At 44.0% G+C, this 16,984-nt stretch overlaps 2 protein-coding genes and 1 pseudogene across 2 annotated transcripts; all 3 read left to right on the top strand.

The window, feature by feature from the left end:
* The window catches only part of LOC135877972 (up-regulator of cell proliferation-like), a 778,396-nt pseudogene that overhangs the window by 158,760 nt on the left and 602,652 nt on the right, over positions 1 to 16,984 (top strand).
* Positions 1,179 to 2,117, top strand: LOC135877449 (olfactory receptor 8U3-like). The gene has a single exon (XM_065402884.1). It carries the CDS (start codon positions 1,179 to 1,181, stop codon positions 2,115 to 2,117), a length of 939 nt encoding a protein of 312 aa, XP_065258956.1.
* LOC135877114 (olfactory receptor 5AR1-like) lies at positions 10,952 to 11,905 on the top strand. The gene has a single exon (XM_065402461.1). It carries the CDS (start codon positions 10,952 to 10,954, stop codon positions 11,903 to 11,905), a length of 954 nt encoding a protein of 317 aa, XP_065258533.1.

The following is a 16,984-nucleotide window of genomic DNA, read 5'->3' as shown; positions in this document are numbered from 1 at the left end:
GACAAAACTTAGGAGAATGGGGCACCAACATTCCCTGGAGCACTGATAATACCAGGAAAGCCTGAACACCGGTGGGGGATAATTTCTGCTTCCACAGTGAAGAAGGGAAGATTCAAAAAGATTTCGGTCTCCACAAAAAAATAACCCTTTGTGGATCAGCTCTACACAGTACCCAACTTGTACTAAAAACAGCAGAATGAAATATATCCCAAACCTCATACTCTGTAACTCTGGTAGAAATTGCATCATTTAATAACACAGTAAGAAAGAGTGGGTCAAATTAATCCCAAGGGCAACAATTACACCAAGGTGGCTTTGGTTCACTGAACGCATTTATTAGGTGTTATGGCTCTTTGAGCTCAGGTATTCCCAGTTGCTTCAGGGATCATGTCCCATAGATCACATATCTCAGTATAAAATTTCCCGAATGCTCCAAACTAGCAGTTTCTATTGATGGGGAAATGCGACCACATCTCTCTCTCTCTTCTCAGCAGGTACGTGCTATTGTCCTGAATTACAGTCACAAACACACGCAGACACCATGGTGATCAGCAGGTATTGAATTCAAGACCTCCAGCACTAAAAGCCTCAGCCCAAAATCCTACCCCTTCAGCTAAAGGAGTGACCTACTTGGTTGGAAAAAATAGGCAATTACATAGTCACTGAAGCCAGTGTTTTCCCTTATGTCTCTGGGTTTTCATACAGGCTAAAGTAAATGCCAAAAAGCTTAATTTACACTGTAAGCAAACCGACATGCCAAGCCACAGAGCTCCCCTTGCCCAAAGATGGTAGAAAGATTGGGACTCCTTTACTCTCACCGCTTTTTGAGCTTACAAATAATCTCTTCACACTGAAAATTTTTTCACCCTGATTCTCTTACAGCAGAGTCACAAGTCACTACTTGCTGCTCAGATAAGTGAGCAGGAGTGTTCGTCTGTCAGGCAAGATTAACCTGTGTGTCATTGTATTTACGCAGTGTCTATTTTATCAAACAGCTGGAATGACCAGCTGTGAACATCTGGCTCTGTGGACTAAGCCCTTCCCTGAGCGGATACTGATGTACATTGAGAAACTGACCTCTCTTTATCTTCACTTACTTCATTACAGAGAAGAGACAGGTTTTCCGAATCATCCACCTGTCCAGATCTCTGTAGCTGCCTGATCTGTGTTCACAGGAGATGGAAAAGGGAAATCACTCGGAGGCGACTGAGTTCATTCTCTCAGGACTGACAGATCGTCCAGAGCTGCAGGTCCCCCTGTTTGTGGTGTTCCTACTGATTTATGGTATCACCCTGCTGGGGAATGGAGGGATGATCATGTTAATCATGATTGATCCCCGACTCCACACCCCCATGTACTTTTTCCTCAGTAATTTGTCTTTCTGTGACCTCTGCTTTTCCTCGATAATTTCCCCTAAGATGCTGCTGAATTTCTTAGCCGAGAGGAAAAGTATTTCTTTGACTGCCTGCGCTGTGCAACTGTATCTCTGTATCATTTTTGCAGATGTTGTGTGCCTCTTGCTGGTTGTAATGGCGTATGACCGTTATGTGGCCATCTGTAATCCGCTGCTGTATACGGTCACCATGTCCAGGCAGCTTTGTAACCAGCTGGTGGCTGGGGTGTACGCTGTGGGGGTGGTGGATTCAATGATACACACATGGCTTACATTTCGGCTGTCATTCTGTAGCTCCAACATCATCAATCATTTCTTCTGTGACATCCCCCCACTGTTGGCGCTCTCCTGTTCTGACACCCGCATCAATCAGATTGTGATCTTTGCTTTCACATGCTGCATTCAGGTGATCAGCTTTGTGCCTGTCCTCCTCTCCTATGTCTATATCGCCTCCACCATCCTGCAGATCCGCTCGACCGAGGGCCAGCGCAAAGCCTTCTCCACCTGCTCTTTCCACTTGACTGCTGTGGTCCTGTTTTATGGCATCCAACTTTTCATGTATTTACGTCCCCCCTCCAGCTATTCCATGGACACAGATAAAGTGGCCTCAGTGTTTTACACGCTGGTGATCCCCATGTTGAACCCGCTAATATACAGCCTGAGGAACACGGAGGTGAAGGACGCCCTGAGGAAAGCAATGAATAAACTCCTAACCAATTCTTGAAGCTGCTAAACTCAGCAGAGCCCATGGTAGTATTGTTCCTTATTCTATTGTTATTATTATTAATTTGTTTGTATTGTAACAAGGTCTGCCGGCCCCAACTGAGATCAGTGGACAAAATACTGGAAGCATCGCAGGGCCAGAAAGAGAGAATGATTCTATAGACTGTTAGCTAGGCGCACCAACCTAGAGGGCGAGATGCTCAACTTCACGTCTCTGTTCCCAGGGTTATATAGTTAGTTAACCACAGTAGAACAACTTTGAAAGGAGAGATTGAGAGCAACCCAGACTGGAATAGCACAGCACTCAGGGGCTGGGATACTTTCTGGAAATGCAGGAAACCCAAGTGCAGAGTGTGACCATTTTGATCACAGACACCCCCATTGGGACTCTCATCCGATGTGTTGAAATTACCTCTCATCCCATTTTCCCTGCCAGCCTGGGCCTCCAGAACCCTGCCTTGTTGAGCAAGACACACTAGCCTGCCGCAACACATACCCAGTCTCTGGGTCACGCCCCCAAAGCTGCAGATTTAGACTGAAACCAGCTCAGTAGGAGACCTGTCTCCACCACGCAGACACCCAGCTCCCAATGGGATCTAAACCCCAAATAAAGTAATTTTACTCTGTATAAAGCTTATACTGGGTAAAATGATAAATGTTCACCCTCTATATCACTGACAGAGAGATATTCAGAGCTTTTTGCCCCCCCCAGGTAATTTATTACGCTGCGTTTATAAATAAACAAAAGTTATTATATTAAGTATAAAAGTAGGATTTAAGTAGGATCAGACAGAACAAAGTAAGTCACCAAGCAAAATAAAACAAAACATGCAAGGCTAAGCTTAATACACTCAGAAATCAATTGCAAATGTAAACTTCTCACCCTGGTTGTTACTTCAAGTAAAATCTTTCTCAGGTCAGATGCCTTTTCTGACCTGGGTCCAGCCAGTTCTCACCCACCCCTGTGGTTACAATCCTTTTCTTTCCTGGTGCTTGCAGGTATCTCTGTGGTGGGGGAGGCCGTCTCTTACGGCAGCTGAAGACACTCATTGTTTGCTTCCCAACTTGATATAGAACTTCCCTAAGGTGGGAAACCTTTGTTTGGAATTCCACCTCCCTCTGGAAAAGTACAAGCTTGAAGATGGATTTCAGTATCAGGTGACATGGTCACATGTCACTGTAAGACCCCAGTCTCCATTCTTCCTGGGTTGGCCCACACATAGCCTGAAAGGCTTGCAGGTAAACAGAGCCATTCACAGTTCATTGATTCTGAAGCACCTTTAATGGCCTCCACTTAATATGTCTACATCAGTGATACAAGTTTTTATCTTATTCTCCTAATTCCAGACATTGAAATAGTCCATGTAAACAAATAGGATGAACACACTTAGTAGATTATGGTCTTTATAATGGTATGTTACATGGGGCACTTAGCATAAAGCATATTCCAGTTATGTCATATTCATAAGCATATTTTCATAAAGCATATCGAGTGCAGTGTCACACATGGCTTTGCCCAGCACTGGACAGAAGGGGAAACTGAACCTGGATCTACCACGTCACAGGTCAACACACCAACTACTGGGCTAAAAATTACAACGGGACAGACCACCACCACCTCCTACAGTTTTTGTGTTGCGATCGGCACCTAAATCCTCCCCCCGCACACACACATTGTTTTGGAATAAAGCTACTAGGAGTATTTGTAACACATTTGTGAATAGTTTCAGGTCAATACAAACGGTATTGTTTTTGACAATAAATTATTAGTCCAGAAGAAATTCACCCATTTCTACACACCTTTGTGTCCCAATGCTGGAAAATTTCTTAAAGAGACCTTTGGAGAGGTGACAGACAAATAAAGTGGAATACATTCACCTCAGTTTTGTATCATTTTAAAATGTCCTCACGGGAGAGACAGCGATACAGACTGGCTGATGCTCTGGACCTCTGTGTTCTATTTCCACAAGGAAACACACGGTAACAACATTACCTGAATGTGCTGTGCACACCTGTTGTCCTGGGAACAAAGATGCTCCAGGGAGCAAATCTGATAGTCATCAAAGCCAAATTTAGCCTGTGCCACCCAAGGAAGCAGCTACAGAGGTATTAAGGGTAATGTTGGTGTGGTTAGCAAACAGGGAAAGATTCAACTCTGATTTTACGGTTCTGATTTTAGGGTTCTGAGCAGATACTGTTTCCGTCCTCAACTCATTGTAAGTGAAGGGAGGAAAAACAAAGAGGTACCACCAAGTCATGGGTAAACAAGTCAGTTTCAGAGCATTTTGGCCTTTAATTGAAATGACAGTGAGCCATTCATGGGAGGGCAAGGAAGGAATTATCCTGAGAGGAGAAATTTCAACTTTTCTGAACATGTTTACCTATCAAAAGAAGGAAAGAGCTTTACCAAGGGAGGGAGAAGAGTTATGGAAAAGGAGATAAAAATAGTTTTAAGAGGAAGGGGGAAAACTCCCCCATCGATTCAGGGAATGTCTAAGGCCATTACATTAACTCAGCTATGGTCTGCAGCAGCGCCATATTGTATATTGTTTCCACATTGATGGAAGGGTTTTCCCATCGATGTAGTTAATCCACATCTCCGAGAGGCAGTAGCTCCGTCAATGGAAGAATTACACTGAGGGTCAGTACAGGCTAACTGCTTCGCACAGGGTGTGAAAAGTCCTCCCTCCCCCCCCGTACGACAGAGCTCTGTTGATCTATTTTTTAAGCATAAACCAGGCCTCAGAGAAGCTGCTGATGGAAAAGACCAATTGGGAAATATAGTCCTATCTCCCTGCCAGGGCATCAGAATCCCCTTCGGTTCTTTTTGTTCAGCTAGTTGGAAATATTCCAGCTATCCCAGCTTCCCAGTAGAGATTATTCTGCATTCTGATTGAGCTCAGTGTCAGGGTGTGTGTGTAGTGGGCACTCTGTCTGTGTGTGTAGTAGGCACTCTGTCTGTCTATGTGCGTTTGGTGAGCACTTGGCAATATGTGTGTGCATATGGTGCGGGGTACAGTGGAGCTGAATGTCAAGTCTAGGCAGGTGTGTGTCCCTTGCCCTCCCCAGTGCTCAGGCTGGTGTCTCCCCTCCTCCCAGTGCAGGGCTCCTTGTGAGGTCATAGAATCATAGGACTGGAAGGGACCTCGAGAGTTCATCTAGTCCAGTCCCCTGCACTCATGGCAGGACTAGGTATTATCTAGACCATCCCTGACAGGCGTTTGTCCAACCTGCTCTTAAAAATCTCCAGTGCTGGAGATTCCACAACCTCCCTAGGCAATTTATTCCAGTGTTTAACTGCACAGACAGTTAGGAAGTTTTTCCTAAAGTCCAACCTAAACCTCCCTTGCTATAATTGAAGTCCATCGGTTCTTGTCCTATCCTCCTCACAACAGACACTGTTTTGCAAATTTATTCCTAAACTCTGTGTGATGGCTTGGGTCACAGAAACCCCTTTGGCACTGCCACCCGATGTGCTGAGACTACCTCTGAGCCTGTTTTCCCTGCAAGCTTGGGACTTCAGTACTTTACCTTGTTTGAGCCAGACACGATTGCCTGCTACAAACAAAGATCCAGGTCTGTACCATGTCCCCCACGAGCTGCAGGCTTAACTGAAAACAGCTTAAGAAGTGCTCCTGTCTCCAGCACTCAGATGCCCAACTCCCAATGGGGTCCAAACCTCAAATAAATCCGTTTTACTCTGTATAAAGATTATACAGTTTAAACTCATAAATTGTTCACCCTCTATAACACTGATAGAGATGCACAGCTGTTCCCCCCCCCCCCCCAGGTATTACTACATACTCTGCGTTAATTAATAAATAAAAAGTGATTTTATTAAATACAAAAAGTAGGATTTAAGTGGTTCCAAGTAATAAAAGACAGAACAAAGTAAATTACCCAACGAAATAAAATAAAACACACAAGTCTATGCCTAACACAGTAAAAACTAAATGCAGGTAAATGTCATCCTCAGAGATATTCCAATAAACCTCTTTTATGGACTAGACTTCCTCCTAGTCTGGGTCCAGCAATCACTCATATCCCTGTAGTTACTGTCCTTTGTTCAAGTTTCTTTCAGGCATCTCCTTGGGGTGCCAGCTGAAGACAGAATGGAGAGGTTTCCTAGGGGCTTATATAGTCTCTCTCTTGTGGATGGAAACCCCTTCCATCTCCTATGCAGAATCCAGGTCCAAGATGGAGTTTTGGAGTCACATGGGTAAGTCACATGTCCATGCATGACTCAGTTCCTTACAGGCCGACGCCACATTCCCAGGAAAGCTCAGATGTGGATTGGTGTCTCTCAAAGTTCATTGTTAGATTAAGTGTTTCTTGACTGGGCAGTTACTGAGAAAAGTCTTTTCTCTGGAAGCTGACCAAATGCTTCACTGAGTCTACTTAAAATCAAACAAGTACCTAGCGAATATTCATAACATTGAGTAGAAAAATGAGATATGCAACCAAAACTGGATGAATATGTCCAGCAGATCATAACCTTTTCAGAGATATGTTAGATGGCCTATCTGACATAAAACATATTCCAGTTATGTCTACACTCATACGCATATTTCTTTACAGCATTATGGGGTGCAACATGACACTCTGTTTCACGGAGTATAAGTTATAGGAAATAAATAAAATTATCAAAAGAATCGGGAGGGAGCTGGCATGCTCGGAGTTATTTTGTAGCAGCATCTGCAGAGACGTTGCAGAGATCTTCAGTGTTAATAACCTCCTTTTTCAGCCTGCCCTGACCTTGCATTTTCACCGAGGACTGCACCAGGCACCTCCGGGTCAGAGGAGGCAGGGAGAAGGAGTTATGAGCATGACTCCTAGGGGAAGTAGGGGCATAGTGTATCCTGGGCACAGACCTGGGGTGAAAGACTTCGGAGTTTGTGAATACAGAGATTGCTGGCTGTTGGTTGTTTCTACTGGTGTTCAGGGAAGCAGGACTTTGTGTACATTCTTTGTGACCCCTCCCCCACGGATTATACCAAAGAATAGAGCTGACTTGGGTCATCAATTTTTCCTCCTAATACAATCAACCCTATAATGCACAGATAATACCAGCCAAGCCTGCACACCCGTGGGGGATAATTTCTGCTACCATAGTGAACAAGGGAAGAGTTATCCCTGGGCCTGCCATGGATCTCCTTCGGGGGAGGTGATGACCACATGTCCTTGTGCATCTGCAGCCATGGATCAGTGCATGGGCCCATCCCTGTGGTGACCTCACCCTTTTATGTCAATCGAACACTACTGTCAGTCAGCACCACACCTTTGGTGTTACTGGGATAGTTTCTAGGTTGGTGGCTGTGACATACCAGAGTCCAACCCAGACTAATCAGCAGCTGTGTCACACCTGCCTGCAACCTGGCAATGCCTTGCTGAAGTGGCTTCCACCTGGGCCACTCACAAACAACCGTCTAGCAGGCAAATCACACCCTGAGCATGTGTGTGTAACTGCAGCCTGGCCAGGAATAGTTGGGTCACGTCCTGTGCTGCCCAGTCCTCTCCTGTACCATAGAAGTTGCATTGTCCATTATTTCTTTAACAGCACTAACATGCATGCAACTTAGTTTCTCAGACACTTCTATTTAAACACAGTGGTTTAGATAAAACAATAAAACAAAGTTTCTTGACTACAAAGATAGATTTTAAGTGAGTGCAGATAACGAGGCATAGAAGTCAGAGATGGTTACAAGAAAAATCAAGCTAGAATGCAACTTGTGCCTAAGTTAACAAATGATGTGAAATTCAAAGCAAAAGTTTCCTCTCGACATGCTTTCAGCAGTCTTACTGACCAAACTTCTTAGGTCTGGACCCCTCCCCAAGTCCAAGGACTGCTTTCTTTATCCCTTCAGATGCAGTGAATCAATGGGCAGAGGCAGAGAGAGAGAAAGCGGTGCCTTGGGATGTCTACCCCCTCTTTTTATAGTCCTATCCGGCCTTTGAGAAACATTTCCACCTGGCTACCAGAAACAGAATGTCTATGTAGAAGGATGTTTCCTGCTGCTTTTTCCTCACCTTTTGGGGATTCCTTTGTTTCCCTTCCTGCTTGATGACTCTGGTTACTGTTTATATGCAAAATTAAGCAGAGCACACATTTCTTTGTTTAAGATAGACCAGTTTGCCAGCCTCAGTTTGGAACATGTATTAATAACCTGATAGAGTGTAATATTCACATACAGTTACTCCTCACTTAAGGTTGTAGTTATGTTCCTGAAAAGTGCGACTTTAAGTGAAACGATGTTAAGCAAATCCAATTTCCCCATAAGAATTAATGTAAATGGGGGGGTTAGGTTCTAGGGAATTTTTTTTTTTGACAGACAAAAGGCATTACATACATTTTAAATAATTTTAAACAAGCAATTTAATACAGGTATAAGTTTTTAAAACACTGTTAAAGAAACAATTTAATACTACAATCATTATTGCTGAGTATGAAGTATTGGGGACATCATTGCTGAGTACGAAGCAATGGAAGGTGCCCACGCCTTACCCCACACAGGCACAGCCCACTGGCACTGCAGACAACGAGGCAGGTAAGGAGGCTGAAGTTGCCATATGTAGGAGAAGCACGTTGCACAGCAGCAGTGGCAGCTTCCCCTACTGTGGAAGCCCCAGGGGCGGGGGGCTCAACACTTGGCCTGCCCATTCCACCCCTTCCCCCAACACCCCACCCTTAACCCGCCTCTTCTCCCCCCCCACCTCCTCCCAATTTACTCTGCACGCTGCCTTCTTGATCCTTCCCCTGCCTCCTGAATGCTGCAAACCTGCTGATGGCCATGGGCACGAGGTGGGGGGAGCGGGTCAAAGGCGCTGATCTGTGGGGTCCGCCAGTGGGAGGCGCTGGGAGGGCATAGGGGAGCTGATAGGGGGTCTGCTAGCTGTGGACAAAGCAGGCAGCCAAATGACGTTATAGCGGAGCATTGCACAATTTTAAATGAGCACGTTCTGTAATGGAGCAGGGACATAAGATCGAAACAACATTAAGCAAGAGGACGTTAAGTGGAGAGTTACTGTACATTATCAAATATATTGTATTAATATTTACGACGAGAGCATGGCTATTTCTAGTTGACTCATAGATTTATTTAGCATCTTAAAGCTGAGCTCTGAGTGCAGATAATAGGCATGCAAGGGGGATAGTTTTGTGAACTGCAGAAATCCGTAGCATGCTGTGGTCTCCTCCTGAGCTCCTCTGGTCATCATGTGGTCTCCATCGAGCACAATGCGTGAACCTATCCTTCCTACTTTGGGGAGTGACCCAGCAAGGGAAGGACAACGCATACCATGGTGATTGGCATGCTATAAATAGCTAGATAATCTGGGATACTCTTACATGTCTTACAGGTTTTACATTCCACCTATTGGGGCCAGGACAATGAGGTGATTCTGAAACCAGGAATGACTGAGAAGATATCAGCTACAGCTGCAAACAATTAGTATGTTTCACCTGTATGTAACTTTCTGTTCCTTTGATTCCAAATTTGTTGCTAAGGCTGGTTGAAAATTTTTCTTGAGATTTTTTGATGGGAAATTAGCTTTTCCATTAAATTATCTTTTACCTGGAAATTATAACCTTTCCATTCAAAATACCAAACTCCCCTGTTCCCTAAACCATGGCTGTGGGACTCTGGTGATGTTCCAGGGCAGTTCAGCAAGAGGAGAGACCATCATGCATCATGAGGGATGTAGTCCAGCCTAGGAGCCTGGAACATGGAAGAGATTGGTGCTGTGTGGTATCTGATGCACCCCTGTAGTATTTCCAAGCAAAAAGATTTTGGTCTCCACAAACAAACCCCTTTTGTGGATCAGCTTTACACAGTACCCGGCTTGCACTGAAAACAGCAGGATGAAATCTACCCCTAACCTCATACTCTGTAACTCTGGTAGAAATTGCATCATTTAATAACACAGTAGGAAAGAGTGGGACTAATTAATCCCCAGGGCATGAATTACACCGAGGATGGCTTTGTTTCACTGAATTCATTAATTAGGTGTTATGGCTATCTGAGCTCAGGTATTCCCAGTTGCTGCAGGAATCATGTCCCACAGATCACACATCTCAGTATAAAACTTCCCGAATGCTCCAAACTGGCAATTCTGTCGCTGGGGAAACGCCACCACATCTCTCTCTTCTCAGCAGGTACGTGCTAATATCCTGAATTACAGTCACACACACATATACAGACATCATGGTGATCAGCAGGTTTTGAATTCAAGACATTCAGCACTAAAAGCCTCAGCCCCAACTCGTACCCTTTCAGCTAAACGAGTGACCTCCTTGGTTGGAAAAAATAGGCAATTACATAGTCACTGAAGCCAGTGCTTTCCACTATGTCTCTGGGTTTTCATACAGGCTAAAGTAAATGCCAAAAAGCTTAATTAGCACAGTAAGGGAGCTTTACCCCAAACTGACATGCCAAGCCACAGAGCTCACCTTGCCCAAAGAGGGTAGAAAGATTGAGACTCCTTTACTCTCACCCCTTCTTTAGCTAAGGAATAATCTCTTCAGACTGATTCTCTCACAGCAGAGTCACAAGTCACTATTTTTTGTTCAGATTAGTAAACACGACTGTTTGTGTGTGGGGCATGATTAACCTGCGTGTCATTGTACTTGCACAGTGTGTGCATGTTATTGAACACCTGGAATGACCAGCTGTGAACATCTGGCTCTGTGGATTAAGCCCTTCCCTGAGCGGGTACTGATGTCCATTAAGAAACTGATCTCCATTTATCTTCACTTACTTCATTACAGAGAAGAGACAGGTTTTCCGCACCATCCACCTGCCCACATCTCTGCAGCTGCCTGATCTCTGTTCAGAGGAGATGGAAAAGGGAAATCACTCGGAGGCGACTGAGTTCATTCTCTCAGGACTGACAGATCGTCTGGAGCTGCAGGTCCCACTGTTTGGGGTGTTCCTACTGATTTATGGTATCACCCTGGTGGGAAATGGGGGGGTATTCTTGTTAATCACGATTGACCCACGACTCCACACCCCCATGTACTTTTTCCTCAGTAGTTTGTCTTTCTGTGACCTCTGCTATTCCTCGATAATTTCCCCTAAGATGCTGCTGAATTTCTTAGCAGAGAGGAAAAGCATTTCTTACACTGCCTGTGCTGTGCAACTGTATCTCTCTGTCGTTTTTGCAGATGTTGAGTGCTTTTTGCTGGCTGTGATGGCGTATGACCGTTATGTGGCCATCTGTAACCCACTGCTCTATACGGTCACCATGTCCAGGCAACTTTGTAAACAGCTGGTGGCTGGGGTGTACGCTGTGGGGTTTGTGGATTCTATGATACAGACGTGTTTTACATTTCGGCTGTCATTCTGCAGCTCCAACATCATCAATCATTTCTTCTGTGACATCCCCCCACTGCTGGCGCTCTCCTGTTCTGACACCCGCATCAATGAGATTCTGATGTTTGCTTTCATGTGCTGCACTGGAGTGAGCAGCCTTGTGACTGTCCTCCTCTCCTATGTCTATATCGCCTCCACCATCCTGCACATCAGCTCCGCCGAGGGGCGGCGCAAAGCCTTCTCCACCTGCACTTTCCACTTGACCGCGGTGGTCCTGTTTTTTTGCACTCTCCTCTTCATGTATTTACGTCCCACCTTAAGCTATTCCATGGACACAGACAAAGTGGCCTCAGTGTTTTACACGCTGCTGATCCCCATGTTGAACCCCCTCATCTACAGCCTGAGGAACACGGAGGTGAAGGACGCCCTGAGGAAAGCAATGAATAAACTGCCCATCAATTTTAACTCATTACTGGTTTAGTGATGGGGAGTGGAAACAGGTGAATTCAATTCCCATCCCATTGCAATGTAATTTCAGAGAGCCCATGGTAGTATTGTTCATTATTGTTGTTATTATTATTAATTTGTTTGTATTCCAACAAAGCCTGCAGGCCCCAACTAAGATCAGGGCTTTAATTAATTACCCCAGCAAAATTCTGGGAGGCACCTGTTTCACATGTGTGAATATATGTGATGTGCTTTGAAATCACAGAGCTATTTGTATTGGGAAAGAAGAAGGGGGCATCAAATCTATCTCCCTCTGCTTTGTAGTGGGTTTGGTTTCGTTATGCAGTTGCAAGTATGAAGTGTGTGATTTCTATGGCTGAACCAAAGGGAGTTTGCACACCCTCCTGATCCTCTGCAGCCCTTTATGTCCTCTGTGGGGTTGTTGTAGAGACTGTCTACTGGTTGGTATCCATGCATGTGGAGGAGAAAGGTGATTTCCATCACAATGGCCTTTATTTTAAGTTAAGGGACCAACAAAACAAATAAGAACAAGGGTAACATTTCCAAAAGAGAGCATGGTGTGTGTGCGTCCTCTGTGAGAATCTGCACTGAACTGAATACATAATAATATGGAAAGGGTGAGTTTTCTCTACCATATGAATTAAACAGAAAGAAAAAGTCATATCAGACACTAGATGTTTATAGCACATCAGCAGGATAGCTATGAGGTCTTACTCTTAGTTCTTCTGGAAAGTATTATGGACTCTGAATAATAAGGATTTTGGGAATTGTACAACTCGGGTTACGGTGAGTGAGAAATGGATAGAGCTGGGCCAATAGCTGATTTTTGAGTTCATGGGTGGTTACAAAAAAATGAAAAACAAATTCAGTTCAACCTGATTCAAATCTGAAAATTCCCTAAATGTTTGGCATGTTGAAAATATTGACAAAATTTCCTTTTGGGTCGAAGGAAATATTTAGCATGACCAGAAATGGAACATTTCCTTTCCTTCCTGGATACTTTTCGATGTAAAAGCAAAGACAATGTAGGGCCACACTGACAAATTGGATGGGAATGGAAGAGGCAGTAATGGCGCTGTTTCCCTTGTAGACTTTAAACGAGTGATACGATCACTCCCGTGGGATGTGGGAGATCCAGGTCAATCCCCACCTCTGTCTGACGGGAGAAGCCATTTGGAAGTGGGTCTCCCACATTGCCGGACAGTACCCTGGCGACTGGGCTATGTTCTGTCCTGCATCGTTTTCAGGACTGGTCTTCGCTACCGTTGTAAATCGATCTCAGTTACGCTACTTCAAGTTGACTAAGTTGGTCTGACTTACAGCGGTGTCCACACGGTGCTCTGTCACCGGGAGAGTTACGGAACTGAAGTAGTGTAACATAGATCATCCGACAGCGTTAGTGTAGCCCAGCCCTGAGATAGATCCACGATGGCACATAGTCTCTGGGGGAGGTGGAGTACAGACTTCAACAGGTGAGAGATCTCCCATCGATTTAGCATGTCTTCCCCAGACCTGCTCTATCAACACCATTTCATCTATCGCAGTAGTCCCAATTTAGCCAGTAGTGTAGATATGGCCTCAGTCTCTCCTGTTGAAGCTGTTGCATTGTGGATAAAACACAGGAAGAATCAGAGGGCCAGAAAGAGAGAATGACTTTATAGACAATTGGTTTGGGGCACCAACATGCTCAACTTCATGTCTCTGTTCCAATGGTTATTTAATTAGTTATCCACCGTAGGACAACTTTGAAAGGAGAGAATGAGAGCAACCCAGACTCGAATAGCACATCACTCAGTGGCTGGGATGATTTCTGGAAATACAGGAAACACAAGTGCACATCTTTGCCCAGCACTGGACAGAAGGGGGAAGATCTCCCACTTCACCTAACTATTGAGCTAAAAATTACAAAGACAGGGAGCATCACCACCTCCTACTGGTGGCTGCTTTGCCACCGGCGCCTAAATCCAACTCCCACACAAACATTGTTTTGGGGCAAGGCTATTAGGAGACTTTGTAACACATTTGTGAATAGTTTCAGGTCAACCCCAATGGCATTGTTTTTTACAGTAAATTATTAATCCAGAAGAAATTCACCCATTTCTAGATACTTTTGTGTCCCAACCCTGGAAAATTACTTTAAAATATTTTAGGAGAGGTGACCAACATATGAAGTGGAATAGTCATCTCAGTTTCGTATCGTATTGAAAAGACCTCACGGGTGAGACAGCGATCCAATCAAGCTGATTCTCTGCCCCTCTGTGTTCCATTTCCACAAGGAAAGACACGGCAACAACATTAATTGCATGTGCTGTGCACACCTGTTGTCCTGGGAGCAAAGATGCTCCAGGGAGAAAATCTCAAAGTCATCCCAGGAAGCAGCTCCAGAGGTTTTAAGGGTAATATTGGTGTAGTTAGCAAACAGGGAAAGATTAGTCTCTAAGTCTGATTTTAGGGTTCTGAGCTGATACTGCTTCTGTCCTCAACTCATTGTAAGTGAAGGGAGGAAAATCAAAGTGGTGCCCCCAAGTCATGGGCAAACAAGTCAGTTTCAGAGCATTTTGGCCTTTAATTGAAATGACAGTGAGCCAAGTTGCGTGGGCCCTTTTTAAAGACACCATAATAGAGGCTCAACTTCAATGTATACCCCAAATTAAGAAAAACAGTAAAAGAACTAAAAAAGAGCCACCGTGGCTTAACAACCATGTAAAAGAAGCAGTGAGAGATAAAAAGACTTCCTTTAAAAAGTGGAAGTCAAATCCTAGTGAGGCAAATAGAAAGGAGCACAAACACTGCCAACTTAAGTGCAAGAGTGTAATAAGAAAAGCCAAAGAGGAGTTTGAAGAACGGCTAGCCAAAAACTCCAAAGGTAATAACAAAATGTTTTTTAAGTACATCAGAAGCAGGAAGCCTGCTAAACAACCAGTGGGGCCCCTTGACGATGAAAATACAAAAGGAGCGCTTAAAGATGATAAAGTCATTGCGGAGAAACTAAATGGATTCTTTGCTTCAGTCTTCACGGCTGAGGATGTTAGGGAGATTCCCAAACCTGAGCTGGCTTTTGTAGGTGACAAATCTGAAGAACTGTCACAGATTGAAGTATCACTAGAGGAGGTTTTGGAATTAATTGATAAACTCAACATTAACAAGTCACCGGGACCAGATGGCATTCACCCAAGAGTTCTGAAAGAACTCAAATGTGAAGTTGCGGAACTATTAACTAAGGTTTGTAACCTGTCCTTTAAATCGGCTTCGGTACCCAATGACTGGAAGTTAGCTAATGTAACGCCAATATTTAAAAAGGGCTCTAGGGGTGATCCCGGCAATTACAGACCGGTAAGTCTAACGTCGGTACCGGGCAAATTAGTTGAAACAATAGTAAAGAACAAAATTGTCAGACACATAGAAAAACATAAACTCCTGAGCAATAGTCAACATGGTTTCTGTAAAGGGAAATCGTGTCTTACTAATCTATTAGAGTTCTTTGAAGGGGTCAACAAACATGTGGACAAGGGGGATCCGGTGGACATAGTGTACTTAGATTTCCAGAAAGCCTTTGACAAGGTCCCTCACCAAAGGCTCTTACGTAAATTAAGCTGTCATGGGATAAAAGGGAAGGTCCTTTCATGGATTGAGAACTGGTTAAAGGACAGGGAACAAAGGGTAGGAATTAATGGTAAATTCTCAGAATGGAGAGGGGTAACTAGTGGTGTTCCCCAAGGGTCAGTCCTAGGACCTATCCTATTCAATTTATTCATAAATGATCTGGAGAAAGGGGTAAACAGTGAGGTGGCAAAGTTTGCAGATGATACTAAACTACTCAAGATAGTTAAGACCAAAGCAGATTGTGAAGAACTTCAAAAAGATCTCACACAACTAAGTGATTGGGCAACAAAATGGCAAATGAAATTTAATGTGGATAAATGTAAAGTAATGCACATTGGAAAAAATAACCCCAACTATACATACAACATGATGGGGGCTAATTTAGCTACAACGAGTCAGGAAAAAGATCTTGGTGTCATCGTGGATAGTTCTCTAAAGATGTCCACGCAGTGTGCAGAGGCGGTCAAAAAAGCAAACAGGATGTTAGGAATCATTAAAAAGGGGATAGAGAATAAGACTGAGAATATATTATTGCCCTTATATAAATCCATGGTTCGCCCACATCTCGAATACTGTGTACAGATGTGGTCTCCTCACCTCAAAAAAGATATTCTAGCACTAGAAAAGGTTCAGAAAAGAGCAACTAAAATGATTAAGGGTTTAGAGAGGGTCCCATATGAGGAAAGATTAAAGAGGCTAGGACTCTTCAGTTTGGAAAAGAGAAGACTAAGGGGGGACATGATAGAGGTATATAAAATCATGAGTGATGTTGAGAAAGTGGATAAGGAAAAGTTATTTACTTATTCCCATAATACAAGAACTAGGGGTCACCAAAAGAAATTAATAGGCAGCAGGTTTAAAACAAATAAAAGGAAGTTCTTCTTCACGCAGCGCACAGTCAACTTGTGGAACTCCTTACCTGAGGAGGTTGTGAAGGCTAGGACTATAACAATGTTTAAAAGGGGACTGGATAAATTCATGGTGGCTAAGTCCATAAATGGCTATTAGCCAGGATGGGTAAGAATGGTGTCCCTAGCCTCTGTTCGTCAGAGGATGGAGATGGATGGCAGGAGAGAGATCACTTGATCATTGCCTGTTAGGTTCACTCCCTCTGGGGCACCTGGCATTGGCCACTGTCGGTAGACAGATACTGGGCTAGATGGACCTTTGGTCTGACCCAGTACGGTCTTTCTTATGTTCTTATGTTCTTATGTTCATTCATGGGAGGGGAAGGAAAGAATTATCCTGAGAGGAGAAATTTTAACTTTTCTGAACATATTCACCTATCAAAAGAAGGAAAGAGCTTTACCAAGGGAGGGAGAAGAGTGACTGGAAAAGGAGAGAGAAATAGTTTTAAGAGGAAGGGGGAAAACTCCCCCATTGAGTCAGAGAATGTCTATACTAAGGCCATTACATTGACTCAGCTATGGTGTGCAGCCATGCCATAGTATAGGTGCTTTCCACATTGATGGAAGAGGCAGTAGCTAGG

This window comes from Emys orbicularis, chromosome 4 (assembly GCF_028017835.1).
Source record: "Emys orbicularis isolate rEmyOrb1 chromosome 4, rEmyOrb1.hap1, whole genome shotgun sequence".
Classification (NCBI taxonomy): Eukaryota; Metazoa; Chordata; order Testudines; family Emydidae; genus Emys; species Emys orbicularis.
Note: the sequence above shows the minus strand (reverse complement) of the source record. Positions and strands in the feature narration are given on the sequence as shown.